Raw genomic sequence first — 21,355 nt, 5'->3', positions numbered from 1 at the left:
AGGTTCAGGCATCCGAAAAAAATCCAGATGTGACATCATACGTAGTCAGCCCTTAAATTTCTAAATGTTTAATTGCAAGTTGACAAGCCCTGAATCCCTCATGAATGTGTGTGTAACAAGGTGTTTAGGACATTATGAGCATACAACAGGATGATTTGACAATGTGGATTATGTAACACAAATAACTTTAGGTTTTTTTCGTGGACTTTTTGGTATTGCTTGCTGTTGTCCAGTGTTGGTCACCTTACTCTCTTATTAGGTCAGAAATTTATGTATGTCAGTTCTGCTTGAAAATATAATTTACATATGCAAAAATATCACTTTTGGGTGGAGTCATCCTTTTAAGATAAACTAAAGTGTAGTGTGACCATAACAATAATCACTGCTGAAACCTTAGCAACAGTAATCATTACTTTATTGGTGCTACTTCCATCAGTAGTTCTCAGCCTCTGCTCTAGATTGAGGGGCGCAAGTTCTCATTCCAAATAATTCTTACTTTTAACTGGACTTAGCATCTACATGAAACGTTGATAGTTTCCCAAATCTGTTTTATTGTTGTTAATCTAGAAATTTCCAACTTTGTTATTTTTTTGTTTGGATTTCTACACTTAGATGTATTAGATTTTTTTTTTTACCTTGTTTTTAAATTTTTCTTCATTTATGAATGTGGTTTTTTATTTGAATTATTCTGAAATGTTTTGGTTATTTAAGTTGCTTGCTAATAAGCACACAGGTGGATTGAGCAGCAAAACAATTGTCCCTCCAAAGGTTCCTCTCTATTTACAGCAATATCTTTTTATAATTGACATGCTTCAGATTCAATTAGTCAAAGTCAAAGTGAAATTTATTGTCATCTCAACCATATACAAGTATACAGATAAACGAAATTGCGAAGCTCAGGGTCCACAGTGTAACAACATGAAGTGCAAATAATAAATTAAAAATAGAATTAAAATTTCAATTTCAATTTAAAATTAAAACACAAACAAGACAAGACATTGTGCAAAGACAAGACAAAGAAGTAGCAGCAATATTGACGTGTAGTTAGCAATATGAACATTGATGCAATGTATGGTATTTGCAATCTAGATACATAAATATAGTCAATAGATATGTAATATAATAAATAAATAACAGATATAGATAATACAGAAATTATCAGTGTATGATAATAGTTGTTTAAGACATGTGTAAACAATGACAGCAGAAGGATATCAAGAATGTCAAAATACTTAAAGATCAGTATGAGATTTTCAGTTCTTTTCTACATGCACACTCGTCTTTGCAGGACAGTGGCTTGCATGTATAAAAGTTCTGTTTTTAGAGGTGGTTGAGGCAATGTGGAAGATCTCAGGTGGCAGCATAGTGTTAAGGAGTCTGACAGCTTGGGGGTAAAAACTATACTGCAGCCTGGCAGATCAGGCTTTGATGCTGCAATATCTTCTCTTGGATGGCAGAAGTGTGAAAAGTCTATGTGAGGGGTGTAAGGGGTCCTGCACCATGCTGCAGGCCTTGCAGACACTGTGTTTGTAAAATATGTCCTGTAGAGAAGGGAGAAGCACCCCAATAATGTTCTCTGCTGTCTTCACTATCCTTTGCAGGCGCTTGCGGTCGGATACGTTGCAGTTGCCATACCAGACAGAGATGCAGCTGGTCAGAACACTCTCAATGGTGCCTCTGTAGAACATGGTGAGGATGGAAGGGGGAAGACTTGCTCGCTTCAGCCGCCTCAGGAAGTGTAGTCTCTGCTGGGGTTTCTTGATTAGTGATGAGGTGTTATGCCTCCATGTAAGTTCCTCAGTTATGTGCACACCGTTACACAACCGTTGATACTGAGTGGAATGTGGGCAGGATGTGATTTTCTGAAGTCCACAATTATCTCTTTTTTCTTGTCGACATTGAGAGAGAGAGATTATTGCCTTCACACCATGCGGCCAGCCGTTCCACCTCATCTCTGTGTGCTGTTTTATCATCCCGGCTTATCAGTCCCAGCACCATCGTATCATCTGCAAACTTGATGATGTTGTTGGTGTTGTGCGTGGCTGTGCAGTCGTGCGTCAGCAGGGTGAAGAGCAGTGGACTATGCACACAGCCCTGTGGCGCTCCAGTGCTCAGTGTGATGTTGCTGGAAGTGTTGCAGCCTACCCAAACTGGCTTGGCCCTCTCTGTCAAGAAGTCCAGGATCCAATTGCAGAGGGTGGTATTCAGGCCCAACCTGCTCAGTTTTACAACCAACTTTTGAGGGATGATTGTGTTGAAGGCAGAGCTAAAGTTTTTTATCCAGATGTGTCAGAGAGAGGTGAAGGGCAGAGCATATGGCATCCTCAGTTGACCTGTTAGAGTTTGAGAATTAAGGGAACAAACTGCAATGAAAGAATATATTAAAAATAACAAATGCAAACAACCTGAACATGTAAGTCATACACTACCATGTCTTTCAGATTGAAAAATGGATTTAGTTAAAAGCAGCAAGGGGTCACTGATAGTGTGACTATTTGGCACAAAAGCCTTTAACCATAATGTCTACCAGAAATGAGCTTGAAAATTAATGACATTCAAGGTACAAATTTGAACATAAGAATATAAGAAATTGATCAAATGAGAGGAGACCATTAATACATTATTTTTAATAAATCAATTTTGGAAAATAATTCCATGTTCAGGGTTGTGTTAGGGCAGGTACTTATCATGGCTGCACCGGTTTCAAAGAAAGAGCCAGCCTTATAGAGGTGGCCAATCCATTGTAGTTCAAACTCATCTATGTGTCCTTTTTTATTCAGTTACCAGTTAGCCTAACATACATACTTTGTATATTAAGGATGTAAGAGGAGAGCTAAAATACCCAAAATGAGGATGTGCAAACTCAACACAAGCAGTGAATTGGACAGGATTTGAACTTAAGCTTCTGCAGCTATTAGTGAGGAATGGTAATGACTAGATTAATGTGCCACCTCTAAGATCCAAGAATTTTAAAATGCAATTGAGTTTGTTTAGGGCTTCTTCCTGTAAGAAAAATGACATAACATTTGCTTGTACATTTATCCATTTATTACATACAGTTTTTGTTTGTTGTTACTATCCTTTCAGAGAGATATTATGCTTAATCCCATATCCAGTCAAAAATATTGCAACCACTTTCTGATACATTAACATTCATAAGTTTGGAATCACACAGAACTTTTCTTAATTTTGATTGCAAAAGACTAGTACTCCATGAAATGACTGATTTAGAATTTATTAATCTTGTGTTCCACTTTCAGCACCCATTACTCGAATGTAAAGAAAGAACAGTCAATCTTTATATTATCAACAGTAACACACAAACTATGGAAAATATCAATAAATGAACTATGTAAAAAATATATTTTATTATCAACAGCAACTTTCAAAACTCTATATATGTACATAAATCAAACGAAAAATGTAAAGAAATTACTTTATTACCAACAGTAACTTTCAAAACTCTGAACATTTAAAATTTTATTATTTGTTCAATTAAGAATATATCAAAGAATTTGACTAGGAGAGATAGAATTGTTCAGTCCAGCCGTATCAAGGTATACAGAATCCAAGTGTGTCTTGTAATTACTGTCTGGAACTTCACCAACATAGGGTATAAATACAAGGGGTGGGTCAGTTGGCACCACAGGATCAGCATGGCAAGACTGAGATTCAGTGTCTGAGCTGTCATTGTCATTATCAGCATCCGTTATCATGGGATCGTGGGCCTCAGACACCTCACTTTCTAAATAACTACCAGAGCCTACAGATTGCACATAATCCAACTGATTGTCAGTATCATGATCTTTGAAATTACATTCAAAATATTAATCTTTTGATAAATTTAGCCTTTTCAAAACTTCAACACTGTTAAACCTTTTTTGCAACACAGTGAATATGCACTGTCTGTTTATATCAATATTTCCCGTAAGTTGATACCCACCCCTAAAAAATTCTATGGCTAATCAATAGATGCATGGTAGTAGGTAACTAAGACGTGGCAGCAGAGATCACAGGCACTCTAGCTCAGCCTGTAAGAGGCTATAAACGGAGATATGACTTTTCTCGTATATTGCACCTCAACTATCTCAAAGACTTAACTTATACCTCATGTTGGAAGTGTTAATTAGTCATGTTTAAATGCTAATTGATTATTAAGGTAGCCTTTGTAAAATCATTAGCACAGCTAAAATGTGTTACTCCGTTCAATAAATCAAGTAAATTGTGTTTCCTTTCGTTGCAAGGTACTGCAATTCCCAAATTTAACTCTGGGTTCCAAATTAGCCAAAGAAAAACACTGTCCTCAAGGAACATGTTAGTCTACTGTTGTTTTGTGAAGAATATAGATTGCAAAGAAACTGAAAATTTCGTACAAAGCCATCCACTGCTGTCTTGAGAGAAGAAGGCAAACTGAACAGAAGCACAATAGATGAAGTGGAAGGCCCAGATGCATAACTGCCCAAGAGAAAAAAGGAAACCACAGTCTGCAGGTCCTCAGTAGGCTTCTTCCTTAAACACATGCCAAATACAAGTGCCATCTGTAACATGCAAAGATGACTCAGGATGCAGGAAAGAAAATGCCATATCTGAAATTGGCAAATTAAAAAAAAAAAAAGGTTAAAATGGAAAAATGAAATCACTCAGAAATCCACCATCAAATGTCTATGTTTTTTTGTCAGTTGTAACTTTTTCTTTTTGCTGTATGGAGTTCCATTTAGGTTGTGATTGACATCAGTAAATTTCTTTTCTCCATTTTATTCTTATTAATCAGGAAGCCTCTGTTCCCTAGCACTCTTTATAGTGATTACTATCACAAATGGCAGCACAATGCCATTAATAGTATTAAAAGTAAATAATATGAGCAGGATCTCAGTAAATACAAAACAAAAATATAGTGCCTATTATAATTGTGTTAATTCCAATAACTTGGTTTAATAAAAAATAAGAAAGAAAATGAATATATTGTTAGCTATTATTTTATATTATAACGTGGTAAGAATGATATAAAAATGGTATCGTATATCATTTAAACAAGAAAAAGTTCACGGAAAAATGCTTCAGCTCAAGCATGTGGATCTCCCTTGTACTTTAACACACTATCGAGTCATGGCTAATGCTGGAATATAGGTCATAGTGGCCTACTTAAGAACAATTTCTGTTGTTTGATTCATTCGACTAATGAAAGCTCTATATCTTGTGAAACATTTCCTGATGGTGGGTGTTGAGGTGGGGAGGTTGTGGTGTTAGATCATAATGAGTTTTACTGCTTAAATTATTTAGAATTTTAAATGGGAGACTGTGGAAACATATATGACATTCCACCATAGTTATTAGTGTCCATTCCGATTTGTAAAATCAAAATTAACAACTATAATAATTTTTTGTGAGAAGCCACTTCACAAAATACTCCAGACAAAAAGAGAAAATGAAGCCCTAGCATTACAGTGCTAAAGCAGTTGTTTTACCTCATGTAATACCAAAAGAGATATCATCATCATAATAAAAATATGATAATTAAACAGAGCATTTGATTTGAATTGTAATCACCATATAGCACACATAAATTCTAATCAGGCTCATGTGCAGGTTACCTCAGTGACACCCTGAAAGCCATCTGGAGAACCATAGTGGCTACAGGTTTTCATTACAGCCTTTCTGTTGCTTCTGCCTTTAATTCAATGCCTTTCTGAATTAGATTAATTTTCCCTCATCTGATTCCACAGTGTGAAATTTTACATTGCTTTGTTTTATTATTTTTATTTTAGATAAGCAATTATACTATGAGTTTCACATAAAAGAACAAAAGAAATTGACAAAAGGCTTTATATCTGTTTGGAGAGCTGTGTGAAGAATACTTTAAAGCAATGAATGTATCTGACATCTTTGCAAAGATGCAAGACAGACATTTAAGACATGGCAGCACTCTAATTGACCTGCCCACGGGACAAGCAAAGGCGGAGTGGTGGCTCTGGCAATCGGAAGGTTACCGGTTCGAATATCATAAATGACAAAAGGGGCTCTTGAACAAGGCCCTTAACCTGCAATTGCTGAGCGCTTTGAGTAGTGAGAAAAAGCGCTATATAAATGCAAAGAATTATTATTATTATTGCTCACATAGTATTTTTTCTTGACATACCATATCATCATACATATAGAAATTACACTTCAAACAGAATCTATGAAGAGATACAAGTGGACCTTCAAGGATTAATCTGTTGGGAACAAAGTGCAACTACTATAAATGGCAGAATGTAACCAAAATGCACTGATAACAGTTTTAAATATACTACTGATCTAGAAGGCAGGGATGGACTGTCTGCCAAATGGGATAAATGGACCCTTATCTACTTGTAAGACCCATATAATGAAAGGATAGGTGTAGATACTTATCAAGCTGTATACTCCTCCAGTGCCCTGGACTGCAGCCTCCCTTTTTTGGAACACCCATGTACCATCTTATCGTCCCATTGGGCAGCCACCAGAGGGAGCTGCCAGGTATCTTTATTTTGGTTGACTTTACCTGACCTAGAAGAGTGTCCTCTATGCAGTATTGTGCCACTGGAAGTAGACCTGGGTCTGGCATATTTCACCTCAATCAAACAGCTGGAGTCCCATGTGAAGGAAAGACAAAGCTCACAGGGAGATATGGAGGAAGAGAGAAGAAAAGAAGGGAAAAGAACAGAACAGAAAAGAAAAAAAAATGTATTGTAAGTTCTGGATTCCAGAAGAAGCCTATACAAGTATTTTGTAAACATAAAAAGTAATTTGAACGTGAGACTGTGTCTCTGTAGTTGTGTCTTAGGTTTAGAGCTCTATGATGATCCTGATGGCCATGACACATTCTCTTCCTGAATTTAGGAATATAACCAATGTGATCTTTTGCCAACATATATCCTTCCAGTTCTGAGCTCAACAGTAGATTTAATATAATTTCTGTCTGGAACTGATCCTAGAAACATTTAACCTCTGTGGTTAAAAATGCGTTCTAGAAGCCCTGAGACGTTTAAGAACCACACTCTCCCAAAAATGCAGGGGCCACTTTGTATATTATCAATCTTGCCCTCAAGGGGCCATAGCATCCCTCTTACAGTGGTGGCCCAGTTACACTAGTAAGGCAACATGCCAATACCACAGCAGCCTCCTCCATATCTTTATTTTTTTGCTCTCTTTGTATTTTGTTTTGTCAGCTTGTTTCTTTCGGGTCATGATTTTAGTTTTATTTTTGCCAATTGTTTTGGAATTGTGACTTTTGTCTCTCTTTTGTTAGTTTTGGTAATTGCTAAATGTATATAGCTGATGTATACAGCTAATTATGTTTTTTTTATTTATTGTTTAGGTCTGGGGCAATCCTTAATTATTTAATTGTCCTCAGGCACTGTCATTAGTCTTTAATGTAGTAGTAACTGCAGGTTATTTAAAGCACTGCTTGCCAATGCATAGTCACAGTGGCATAAAGTTTGTGTTGTGTTCTCCCATTTTTTTTTCTTCTTCATCTACTCATTTTGTTTAGGATTTCTGGCTTACTAAATTGTTTTCCTTCTTTTAAGATTCTAATTTGCCTTTTGTAGACCTCTTCATTTTTTCTTTCTGCACTTATTCAGTTCTTTGTTTTCTTCTTTGGTATCTTTAGTGAATTTTGTTTTTTCATATTTCGAAACTTTGTACTATTCTTGTTTTGAATTTTTTTGTAATTTTGACTCTTACATTTTTAAATTTACTTCTTTTTTCCATCTTTTTATTTGTGTTAAACTTTCAATTTAATTAATACATTTTACTATACTATATACATTAATACACTAATTGATATCTTTTTTTCAACATATTCTCTCTCCATGGGCTTCATGTGTAACAACTTGTGTAGAATTCATGGTAAAACATGGTGTACGGACAAAACTAGAACTGTCTGTCTGCACAAAATATTCAGATGCATAAACATTTGTGTAAGCAAAGTTGTACAAACTTTCCCTTTATGAATCCCAATTAACATGTATTTTAACGCACATGCACGCACCTATAGCCCCACCCTGACTCCGCCCAGAATTTTGCATGTTTAAATATTGAGAAAGATGCCCCGGACACAGACAGGCACTGAGACAGCCAGATGTCCAAACCACACACGTTTTATTCCTCCACACAATGCCACAGTGCACAATTAGCTACAATGCTCACAGTCCTTTCGTCACCTCTGCTGCCTCTACTCCACTCCTCGCAAGCACCGTCCTCTGCCACCCGACTCCGGCTCCCCAAGTGGAGTGAGGTGGGCCCTTTTAAGGCACACCTGGATGTGCTCCAGGTGCTCCTTGATAATCTTCCGGCAGCATTTCCTGGTGAGGAGGAAGTGCTGCAGTCCATGGCTCAAAAACCATCCAGGCACCCCCTGGTGGCAATCCCTGTGGTGCTGCCCTCTTACATTCAGGGAAATATATTGCCCCTCTCCCGGTCCTTCCTTGTTCCAGGCATCCTGGTGGGGCAAGGTCCCTGGTCGTCTGCCACAATATGCACATCATTATAAATAACTCCTTTCATTCAGTGTTTTGGTAAAACACAATGGCAAATGCGCATGCAAAAGAGAAGAATTTCAGACAATGTAAAATAGAGGTCCTGCTCCATGAAGTGGTGGCAAGGAAAAAGGTACTATTTAGTGGCTTAAGCAGTGGTATGAGCAACAAAAGAAAACTGATGTAGTAGTACATCGTGGCGGAGGCACTCAAAGGTTCAAGTTCAGAAAGGTGCACAGTGTCTGAAATAAAAAAAGAAGTGGTCAGATATCAAAGTGGACATGAAAAGGCAAGTTGCAGCCCACCGTCTGAGTATCAACACTATTAGAGGAGGTAGCGGAAATCCCGGGGCTCACACTTTTTGAGCAGCAAGCTGTTGCAATTATTGGTGAGACACTTATAACCGTAATTTTACCACTTCCTAAGTCTGAGAGTGGGTTGTTGAGTGGGATAAGAAGCCACATCTTAAGTTTGTCACCTAAGCAATTGTGCTATATGGTTACATCATACAGATAACTATTTAACAATTTTGACCAAAAGGGTAATATTAAATGTCTTGTCTTACCAAGAAACTAGCCATCACATGTAACATCATTTTCAAGTTTGTTCCCAACTGTAATCAGAATATAAGTTTAATATGTCACTGTGCTCTGTGTAGATATTTTAAATGTGCTTTTCTTTTCTTCTCACATGTACAGCTAACACAAAGCCAGATTTAGTACAGGAGCCCAGTTTTTAGAATTGCTAGGCAAGCATTTTAAGACCAGACAAGTTAAGGACAACTGCAAAATGGACATTGTACTATTTCTGTATGTCAGAGTCAGTATAACATTGGATCTTCTTTTCCTTGTTTGGAATGGCATGATTTACCTAAGTGGGAGCCTGCACATGGAGAAAGACTATAAAGCCTTGGAACATTGCCCGGCACACCCTTGAAGCCGACGGATGGATGGGAGATAATGTTATCTGATCCTGAAAATCCTTTCAGTGCAGCGCAGGAAAATGACAGACTCTACACATTGGGCTCCTACTACCCGAAAGGTCTTGTCATGGCCTCCTCGTCTGTTATTTTGCGTAAACCATCATTAAAGAAAGCTAAGTTGTAACTGATGTTTTATATCATTTGAAATTGGAAAAAATCTAATTCTCACTTAGAGGATCTGTGCAGAACTTTTTCAAAACCTGGCAGGATCTAATCAATAATATTTTAGAATAAACTCTTAAAGCACTGAGGAAGCAGATTCTCTCCCCATTTCTTTTTCTTCTCCATTTATCAGTACCCAACTAATAAACTTATCAATTTATTAATTTTTACTATTTTTAAGTTTAAGTCCATTGGCCATGCTCTCTTTTTCTCATGGGTGGGGGTTGATTTGTTTTCAATACTATTTTTTTGTAAAAATTTATCTATTTGTATGGAATGATTACAATAAAATTCTAAAAAAAGAAAAAAGAAAGCTAAGTTATTTCTCCTATGTGATTTCTTACTGCTGTATCACTAAGGGAGGGGTATCGCCTTTTAAAATCATATCTATATAGTTTCGGGTTATATACTGTAACATGCCGCAATTACAAAAACACTTATTTCAACAAGGAAGCTAGTGCCCCCTGCTGGATACACCAACACTACTGTTTCTGAAAATGAATGAATCATATTTTGAGCTACGCCATTTCACCACTACATTAATGAGGTGCATTTTTGCGTCACAGATAATTTGCACATTAATAGAGTGGAAATGCTTTCTGTTTACATAAGCAAACTCACTCTCTGAAGTTGCACTTCTAGCAATGTGCGTGCAGTTGACCACTCCGATTACGTTTGACTTTGCTGTTATTTATGCTTTGATGTTTTGCCTGTTCAACCACAGTGTAAGTAAATCTTATATATCTGGATGACAAGTGGATATTACCATCCCATACAGCTGGCATGGCGTGACTCAGTGATGACTGAAAAATATCTGATTGGTTAGCAAGTTTACGATGAAAAGCTCATGTGGCTGAAAACCTGAGGGTGGACTGAACTTGCAAAGGGTCAGGTAGAGCACAATTCTTCAAAGTCTGCCTTTGTAAAGCCGATACCAGTTCACCACATAGCTCCAATAGGATAGCCCTTGTAAATCTAAACCAGTATGATCTCTAAATAGTCTCTCTCTTCTAATTCTTCCATTTGTGATGTCTTCTAACAATGCTAAAGTAGCCATGGTAGTTGGAATAGATTGGCAATTCTATGCACCATTATATTGTTACAGAATGATTACAATCAAGTGCCTTAAATTTGTAAACGATATGCAATTCATTTTGGTGTATTTTATAAAGCCCACATCATACATGCAAATCTAAAAAGGAATTGGAAACCACACAGAAACAATAGCACTGCTTTGACACTGGGTGCCATCTGTTTACAAAACCAGGCAGAAACATGTGCACGCATGATCTAAAGCCATGCAAATATGCATATCATTATGCCAAGTTTATTTTTTATATATCTCGAAGTGAATGTGGAAACTGGTGTACACAGCATTTTTCATGTTTGTACATGAGGCTCCATGTGTGGCAATCACAACACAGTCCATCCTAGTCCCATTCATTTTTACCTGATTTATCATAGACACATATTATTCAGGTATATATGATATTTTCAAATAAACTGTATGTCGCAAAATACATACATGGAACTTCTCAACAATGTATTAATTCCAATTATCAATGAAGCCATTCTGAAAATTACAGTAGAACTCAATGTTATTATTATACAGGTGTTTGGTAATTTACAAGTAGAATTGCATTACACATAATACATACACAATGAGATCCTCGAGGGCATAGAGTTTCAGGTAAGAGTTTGTTAGTGTTGGCAACAGCAGGTCCAGCTCAGTAACAGCCAAACAAGGAAATCCTTAGGGCTCCAGCCTTGGTCCTCTTCTGTTCTGTATCTACATGCTTGGCCAAATAATTCATAGCTTTGAGATGGGTTGTCATTTTTATGTGAATGATACTCAGAGCTACGTATTTCATTGTTAAAAGTGGTGGTTAATCTGAGTTTTCTCAGCTTTCAACTTGACTCCATGATATTAAGAGTTGGATGGGGCTTAACATCTTTAAAATTAAAGTGCAACATAACAGAAGTTGGGCTAATTGTGCTATAGCATATCTTAAGAAAATTAGCTTCTTTTCAGTCTCTCTTTGTGAAGCTATCATCACTTCTTCTCCTTCTTCTTCTTCTGTGAAGAATCTTAATGTCATTTCTGATTCTTCCCTTTCTTATTCATTCCACATAAATCATACTATGGAATTTTTTCACTTCAATCTCTGCAAAATTTCCAGTGGTTGCTCTTTTTTGTCCATGTTTTTATCACATCCAACATCAGCTACTGTTACTCCCTACTGACAGACACACCTTCTTATCTTTTATTTTAGCTGATGCTGGTTCAAAACTCTCCTGCAAGACACAGACTGGCAACAACAAACACATAAAACCCATCCTGCACCATCGTTTCTGGCTGCCTTGTGTCATATAGGACTGAGCGAAAACTTTCACTACTAACCCTTAAAAGCTTTAAATGGCTTTGCACTGGACTAGTAGCCTCTTCCACTTCTGTCTGCCACTAATGTCCTTTGATGCTGGCAAACTCCTTGTGTCCCAGACTGCTCTGTGCCAAGGCTTTGGAATGACTCCCCTAAGTTAAAACACATTTATTCTAAAAGGCGTGTAACTTATGCTGTCATTCTGACCCTTCTCGTAAAGCATAGAATGAAAACATAAGAAAGTAGTAAAATAACAACAGAGAATATCCTATGCCAGAAATACTAGAGTTGATAAGGAGTGGAGACACTTCAAATAAACAGAGAGCTTTGGTGGGCCACCTCCTCGTACTAATTATTTTTTAAATGTAATCATGGCCTACTATTTTCCATTGGCTTGCAGGTATTTTCTGTTCCATTCATTAAACTTGTCTTGTGCAGATTCAAACATGCTTGGATTGTTTTAACACGGAGAACATTTTTAAAGTATATTATTTTCACACTAAATGACAAACTGTAGCCAATTTAATTTCAATTGCACAACACCACTGACTACAACATTGAAAACGATTAAAATGAAAATGGATTAATAGAAGAAAAGGTTGTCATGGAGTGTCTTTGGCACATGCTGTTGTACTTGCTGTGATGACTGAACTATGCTTTTTCAGCATGTTTTGTTTCTCAAACAAAAGAAACAAGTTAGAAAATGTATACATGGCGTAACATTCTGGTGCATTCGAGGGCTGTGCAGGCACTGTGGTCCTCAGTGGGCTGTGTTCAGCAGGCCAGTTCTACAACCTCCTCAGTCCATTTCAGGGTTGTGAGGGCCAAAGGCTTTCTTGTTAGAATTGAATAAAAAGTTGAAAACAGGGCTGAACAGGACCCTAGTCCATCACAGGGACCACTCTCCCTCACACACACATAAACACAAACACACCATATTGACACACAGTGAAAGTTTGCATTTGCAAGTTAAAACTTCAAATATTAAGAATTAAGAGAAGTGAAATACAAACTTTAACAGACTGATCATTGTGGATACCAGGCGATTGTGGCACTCTAATGGTAAAGTATGTGGTAACCCGATTTTCGACATAGAATAGAAAAGTAAAAAAATTCTGTCTTATTTGCAAGGGTGATTCCTACTATTTTTTAAAGACTTAACTGAAAAATCAAAGGAGAATATTTATGCGATTATAAATAGCCTTTTGTGCAATAAATCAATAACATTTTAACTGTGAAAAGATGTTAAAATGTTTTACAATTATACCTACCCAAGTAGTATTCTAGTGAGAGAACTGTCCTTTGTAATCCATAGCCAGCTTGCCAAATGTGATAATCTGACAGGTGAGGGCACATTCAGACACAGTATGAGATGCTCAGCTATGAGAAAGTGATGCTGGCCTCTCTTGATCAAGGTGATTGTGAAAAAGCCATGTTTGCATAGTTAGGTCGATGTAATCATTGTCAACAAAATCGACAAATCTATGGGTATTAATAAATTGATGAGTCCAAAAATCAACATTTCCTAGTTTTTTTAAGGTGTCTTAAACTGTGGATTTGTTTCAACTACTGTATAAATGTCATAATAGCCATACCGATCGTAGGCAGAAACCTCTATGATTTAATAGACAATAGATTTTGACAGTTATAATATTAAAGTCAACAAAATACCTTTGAAGGTTTTCGGCCAGTTTTCTCAAAAATAAACACAATGTTGACACATTATTTGTTGGCCTCCATGTCATAAAGTGTTTGAAAAGGTAGCAGGCAAGAAGAGACTGAATTTCAGATTTTAATTGTGAACCTTGTGACATTTAACACTCATGTTTGGACAGAACCATTTTCACTATTATATAGGCAGCATGTAAATGTGTTTCTGTCAGAAAATGGTGCTATTTTGCAGCTTTGCCTCCTCATGCCCACTTTTATAAGTGATTATTGAATGTCCTGATGTTGCTTTAAAAATTATATATATATTTCTTCTCTTTAAATACTATGAAATATCGTATTGGGCAAGTCAAATTTGTCATGTTATTAGTCATTCCAGGGTTCAAATGCTATTAAAAAATGTGAGTTATGGCTAAATCTTAATTCTTATTTATGCCATCTGCCAGACATTTCTCAATTTAATACATCTTAGTTAACAGCTGCTTATTTGTCAAAGACCTGTCTGTTTAAAATAATATTTGATTTCAAAATGAGATACAGTACTTGTGCCTTTGTCTCTTTTGCTTTTTTCTAAAAGAAAAACAACATCATTATAGGCACATTCTTTGCAGAAGATATTAATTACATTAACCTTCATTTCATATATTTTAGTTTGCAAAATGAATGAGGAATCCTTTAATAATGTGTTAAATTTGCTTGAGGGCTTAATAAAGCACATCTCCTCTGCTACACATTAATTAGGAAGGAATTCAACAGTCGCCTGTATTGTCTCCTGCATATTGATGAGGGGACATGTCAGATGGTGTGTTTCTTCTCCAGATGTATCCAAAAAGAGAGAGATAGAGTTAAAGCCTTCATATAAGTTAAAGAGAAACTGCCTAATATTTCCCTTCTGTCTGTTTATGGTCATATAAATGTTTAAAGGTATACTCTTGTATTGTACTGTGAAACAATCTTGAGTATTGCTCAATATAACGCAACAATCAAAAACACAATTAACAACTTTGTATTGATGATGGCATTGTTTAAGCCAATTCATGTGCCCATTAACTTCCTCTTTTTAGCACTGGCTGTTTTTGTGAATGATTCTAACAACTGCAACATCAATCCTTTCATACTGCATTTTATTTTGTCAATTATTTGTATAACTGTTATTTACTGTATATTTTAAACCCTTTCTTATAAGCTCTAAAATATAAAAGAATTAGAGAATATTTCAAATCTTTCTTTTTTTTTTGTTTGTTTTTCTCAAAAACAGAACATGATGAATGTGGAAGCGGACAGCACAGTTGTGATGAAAATGCTGTGTGCACCAATACAATTAGAGGGCATTCCTGCACTTGTAAACCAGGATATGTGGGCAATGGAACTCTCTGCCAGGGTGAGCACCAATACAAAGAATGGGAGTGAGGGTCTTTGTAAAATCTGCCGATTAAAGTGATATTTTAACAATGTCATTGGTAGAATTGTATCTGGGGAAGCATCAGTATCTTTTTTATCTTCTGTTGGCAGTTGGTTTCAAGTAAACGAGGAAGAATTGATTTTAGAATCATCTCAGTTCCTTCGAGAACTTATTCCAGTTTGGGCAAGGAAGTGCTGTTTTGTTTCACAAAAACATTGATGTCCACAATAGACACGTTTCAGAATTGTTTTGACATTATGGAACAAGCATACATCAATGATTAGTTTAACGATTTCAGCAGTGAAATGGTGGCAGAGAAAATGCAATATAATGAAAATATTTTTACTTTGAAGTATATCTCTTTGAGGTTCTATTTGTCAGTTTATATAGTTGCAGGTTTCCTGAGATGGATCTTCACATATCCTTTTGCTTTTGGAGCATGAGTGTTTTAGAAAAATCCTATTACATCAGACCTGCTTTTTAATCTATTTTTAAAAAATGCTTTGGTTTCTACCACGTGAGTTACAGCTTCTGATAGATTCTTGTACAAAAGGACACATTATGGCAGAGGTCGTTGCCCATACAGTCCTTTTTGTTAATAACATTCATGATTCCCTAGTTCTCCCTTTCCTTTAATCTTTACTTTGTTACTAAACCTTGAATTTTGTTTAGACTTCAAAAATAAGACTTTCCCGACTGTATATTGAAATGTAAAAATTTGACATTGATTTTCTCTTACTCAACCTTAGAAATATAATGCAGGCATCCTTAAAGCTGAAGAAGCTAATAGTTAGATACTAAATGAAATGTAATCTGGGAAATCAAGGCCAAGCTAAAATTATTATTATCACACAATAGTGTTTTGCTCTGTGCATAACAAATCAAACAGTCAGAAAATTGAAAATATACATAATATAACACGATACAAAAATTCTCACTACACTACTGTACATAGAAAATTCATGTGGATGTTTTCTTAACTCCTTACAGTTCCTTTTTTGTGAAAAATGTAAGTAAAAAGAATAAGCAAAAAATAGAAAGATGTAGAATGCATAAAATTACAAGATAAAACAAATCCTCACCATTACAGGTGTATACCCACCCCTACCTTGTGAAGAATAAAAATAAACCAAAATAAAGAAAGTGACCAAAGTGGCATCTGCATGATCAATCAAAAAGGGCTGTGGTCCACAGCCAGACTGAAAATGAAAAGCATCAAGGGGAATATGTTCCCATCATCACTAGCCACCAGATAGCCATTCATCCACAAGCTTAGTTACCTAAAGACCCTCTCTGATGCTGGAGCCAGATGCTTTATTAATCCTCAATACTGTGAGTTCAAAAAAAGTTAGGTTATAGAAGCAAGATCATCAAGAATCAACAGAGACAGAGCAGGGGGACTTCCATTGAGAGGCCAAAGCAAGTTTAACAATGATGGTGCCAAAAGAGAGCAATCTTGTCTGAACTGGGCTGAAAGAAAGAGCATGGAAAGGTCCAGGAGAAGTAAAATATGAGAGAGGAATCGGGACAAAGAGAATTGTGGAGAGGGAACTTGAAACAGCAAGCCAAAAGGGGTTGACAGTGGGACAGTTCCAAAACGTGTGGTGGAAGGTTTCTGGGAAATTTAAGGAGCAGAAGTAACAAAGAAAGGTTAGTTGATGGACAACATTAAACTAAGAATGCTGATGATTGGGTGTTCCTGGAAGACAGAGTGATATTCTTAAAGATGGTGTTCTAATGGAGTGGAGGATGGGGTGTCATGTTGCCACACAGAATACAAAAAGTAAGAGCTTGTAGGAGGCTTGGGGCAACACAGCAGCTAAAGTGGCTTTTTGTATGATAAAATAGAATGGGCAAAGGCAAAAAGTGGATGAGAAGGAACAGGAAAGGAAAACAGTCTTTACAGTTCTTCTTAAGCAACCCTTCTACATTAAACACTCTATTGTAACTGCAAACAATCATTTATATCTCATTGTTTTTCTGGTAAAAAATTAAGTTTACGCTGGTGAGAATGAACAGAATTATTATGGATTCAATAAAGCTTTTTAAGCATATTGCAGTTTTGTTGGTCCTATTCACACTGCTTGCCGCTATAATCATGTACTACATTCTAGCATCACCTCTAATACATGTTTGAAAATGAAAGTGCTAAACTTTTTGCAAGACAGATACATCAAATATCTGTGAAATACTAAAATGATTCAGTTTAAATTTGAATAATAATCCCTTCATGCTAAAGCTCACGTAATACAATTCAAGTTCAAGGTGGGCTAATAAGTATGCCCATAAATGTTCTGCACAAAACAGTAGCCAGATCCAGACAGAGTGTTAATACACAAAAAGAAACTTGCACTTATATACACTGTCCAGGTCAGTCTAGTGTGCCTAAACAACCTAACATTCATGGGGAATATGAACTGAGAAATAAACAACACTTTTGCGCATACATAAAATGTGCCCAAATTTCACATATAGTGTTAAAAGGCCAGGTTTTGATACACTTTATTAAATAAATTGATTGAATTAGTTTTATTTGAATTCATTTTAGTAGCAATGCAGATATCAGATGTCAACAGGTTTTCTTTCTTCAGCATCCTCTCCATCTGGAGTTTTTGTTTTCTTCTGCTCTGTTATCAACTGACTATAGCAAATGTTGTGAGATCAGACATTGACTTTTACCATTTTAACTGTAATAAACTTACAAACATTTTACTTCTTTTACAATATTATCCATCTGTGCATTTTCCAAACCTGATTTATCCTGAAAAGGGTCGCAGGAAAGCTGAAGCCTATCCCAGCAAGAAAAGGGCACTAAACAGGACCGATCCCTGGACAGCATGCATATCCATTTCCAGTCCACACACATCCACACAAGCCACACACAAACGCTATTTCTTTTACTCTTTATAAAGCACGTTGAGTTATACATACAGTATGTATACAAATGCGATTTCTAAATAAATGTTGTTGTGGTAATTTTTTCATTGCTAAGACAATAAAAGTGTATGTTAGGGAAACTATTCTGTGAATAAAAATAATAGTCACGAGTCACTGTTAACAATGAGTTCAGTATGGACATCCTTATTACATAAAGCCTGGTGGAGTCTGACACGTGGACTACTCAATTCACTGTGCCAAGACCGAATAAATAACAAAGCAATAGTTTTAAATACAATAAATGATGTTAATTTACATAAAACAATCATGAAACATTACAGTTTATATTAATCAAAATAAAGATACATAATATATTCTAACATGCCTATATCAATGTACTTAGATGGGAGACCACGTAGGGAAAGCTAGGGTTGCTGCTGGGTGGGGTGATGGTGAGACCAGCAGGGGGCGCTTACCGTGTGAGCTGTGCGTGATCCCAATGCACTTCCAATTCAAAGTGACGGGGACACTGTATTGTAAATATGGCACCATTCTTCGGATGACATGTAAAACTGAGCTCCTGACTCTCTCAGGTCATTAAAGAACCCTGGGCATCTTACGAAAAGAGCAGGTTTTATGCTGACATTCTGGCAAAATTGCCCATCATGGCCTTGTCCATTTTGACCCCCTAATCATCACATGTCTCTAGTTGGCTAACTATCTTTCACCCCTTCACAGCCTAATAGCTAATGTGTGGTGAGTGTACTAGTGAAATAATGTCTACCGTTGCATCATACAGGTAGGTGCTACACATTGTTAATGGTTGAAGTGGCTCCTCTGTCTGTAAAGCAATTTGAGTAGCAAGAAAAGTGCTTGATAAATGTAATTAATTAATATATGAATTATTTAAAGGTCCCAAAATAGTTAAACAGGTTAAAAGTCTGAAGAAAACATCTTGTCCATTGAAAAGGTGTTCTTAAAGTTAAAGGTAAAATGCCATATGAAAGTTTCTCTATAGTTATTTGCTAGTACAAATGATACGGACAGTCTTTGTGAAACAAGCAGTTATAGTTAGAGGCTCTTTACAAATGCATACAGTAAGTTTTTCCCTTACAGCATATCAAGCTTTTTAAGAGTCTGACACAACTCAGACCACATGGTGTATTTCATTAGCTGGCATCTAAGTTGTCCTGATATCTAATTAGGTCACAGTTTAAATAACAGCAGAATATTCATGTCATGTTATGTCTTATTAATGTTTCACTCTTGCTCTAACCGGTTTGTAAAGAAATGCTTTGAATCCCTTTTGCACCCTCCATACCATCAGGAGATTTTGTCATGTCGCACTAGTTGGCCCACAGCATACCTTAGTTGGAGGAGATTTACTATCACACATTCCCCATCTCCCTCTCTCTCTCTGGACAGACAGACTAAATTGAGAGAACAGGCAAGAGGGAAAGCTGAAAAGGAACAAATAGGTTATTTTATTTCCTCACTAAGGGACCTCAAAGGAAAATACAGTTTAATAGTTCAGCATTTCAACTGTGTGGTCTGAAATTTGAAGTAAAAAATAGCGATGATTGAGGGGAATAAATAGGAAAAGAGAGAGAAGGGGATGGAAAGCAGAGATAATTGGCTAGAGGAGCTGAGGAAGATATAAAAAGGTCAAAGTGGAAAGAAGGATGCTACAAAGCTTCAAAGTACAATGCTATTTTTCTCACAGCTGCTGCTGTTAAAATCCTATTTGCTTCTCCTGAGAGACATTTTTGTTTCTTTTGATCGTATGGTATATTCAAATAGTTCTTAATAGGATGCCTTTAATATCTTGTGTTGGCATTCTGATTTAGCTCTCTGATATTTTATTTACCTTGATGTTGATGACTGTCCATTTTATCTTTGGTCATAGGTTTGTAGGTCATATGACTCCCTCTGTTAGTGAATGTGGACAGTTCCTGGGAATCATGAGCTTTAGTAAGTGTGACAGGATTAAAATGGCAACCCTAATAGGGATTTGATCCTGAGAGTATGGTTACAAAAAAGGCCCTACCATAACTACTGTGAGTGGGTATGGGTAATTGTCCCAAAGTTGCCCTTGTGATGGACAGCTGAATCTAAAGCAGGAGCCTCCAACCTTTTTTCCCCCCGAGAGCTACTTTTACAAAATGAAAATGGCCGAGAGCTAATCAATTTATTCTCATAGCTTATTTCAACCCAAACAAACTGAATAAGCTTGTTTTGCCTGAACATTTACAAAATGTTGGTGTCCACAACTCACATTTTGCATTAAAACGTCACAAAAAATATTTAGTTCACCTGCAAGTGCATTTTGTATGTCAGTATGCATTTTCTAGTGTATCTCACAATTGAATTAAAACATGAATGCTGTCAAAACAAAACAATGCAATTATAAATACACAGATATTACTTATTCATTTCTCATTTTGTTCCATGTCACTGTTTCATTTCACAAGAGTATTTACAAGTCCAGTTGCATGTGTGATGTGTTTTTTAGTTAGTCAGAAGACTGGCACTGCATGGAGTCAACAAGAGAGGTGTATGGTGGAGTGTAGCCACTTAGGTTCACTCTTATGGAGTCATTTAAATGTTCATCTGTCAGTCTTGTTCTGAACTTTGATTTCATGACATTCATGTCAGAAAAGGCAGACTCACAGAGTACACATGTAGGCCCAAACAAAGCAGACATTTTTAGAGCTGCTTGGTGAAGATATTTGTAGTTAATTTGGGTCTACTGAGCTCCAGAAATGCTGAGAATGCTGTTGAGACTTTAACTGCACATTATTTTGAAGGTTTACTAATATATAATATATAAAATCCAATGTCTGTCTGTCTGTCTGTCCGCTTTTCACGAGAGAACTACTTAACAGATTTAGATCAGGTTTTTTTCTATAATTTACTTGAACATTCCGGTTGATTTCGCTATGTATCATAATTCGCTTTCAGTAACGATTTATTTGCATGAATCCGAGATCCATGCAGTGGGCCAGGGGGAAGGGCCTTCCTCACTCACAGCTGGCGAATGAGAGAACAATTGAATTCAACTTTGTTTGATATTTACAATAAAGTGTTACTCAGGTCTTGATGAGTTTGAGTCCGGATATTCTCTTAAGTGTATGCCACATTGAAAAGAGACTGTAATTCAGGTTGTGGATTGTGATTTTGTGTTAAAAGGATCGTGATATGATTTTTTGGAAAGATCGCCCACCCCTAATTTGACGAATCAAGTTTTCAAATTTATGTGCGATTCATTAGTCCTTTGGCGAGCTACTTGGAAAGGAGTCGAGAGCTACTGAAAACTCGTATGCAACGTGTTGGAGACCCCTGATCTAAAGAGAACGATTATGTACGCGCCACGCTGGGCTGTAGC

At 36.6% G+C, this 21,355-nt stretch overlaps 1 protein-coding gene across 1 annotated transcript in view; it reads left to right on the top strand.

Moving 5' to 3' along the window:
• Nucleotides 1–21,355, top strand: part of LOC120526187 (protein kinase C-binding protein NELL1-like) — a 1,449,010-nt gene that overhangs the window by 928,435 nt on the left and 499,220 nt on the right. Inside the window, exon 14 of the mRNA XM_039749219.1 lies at nt 14,950–15,072. Coding sequence (XP_039605153.1) covers nt 14,950–15,072 — 123 coding nt within the window. The remainder of the gene's footprint in view (nt 1–14,949; nt 15,073–21,355) is intronic.

The sequence above is a fragment of the Polypterus senegalus genome, chromosome 1, assembly GCF_016835505.1.
Source record: "Polypterus senegalus isolate Bchr_013 chromosome 1, ASM1683550v1, whole genome shotgun sequence".
Taxonomy (NCBI): Eukaryota; Metazoa; Chordata; class Cladistia; order Polypteriformes; family Polypteridae; genus Polypterus; species Polypterus senegalus.
Note: the sequence above shows the minus strand (reverse complement) of the source record. Positions and strands in the feature narration are given on the sequence as shown.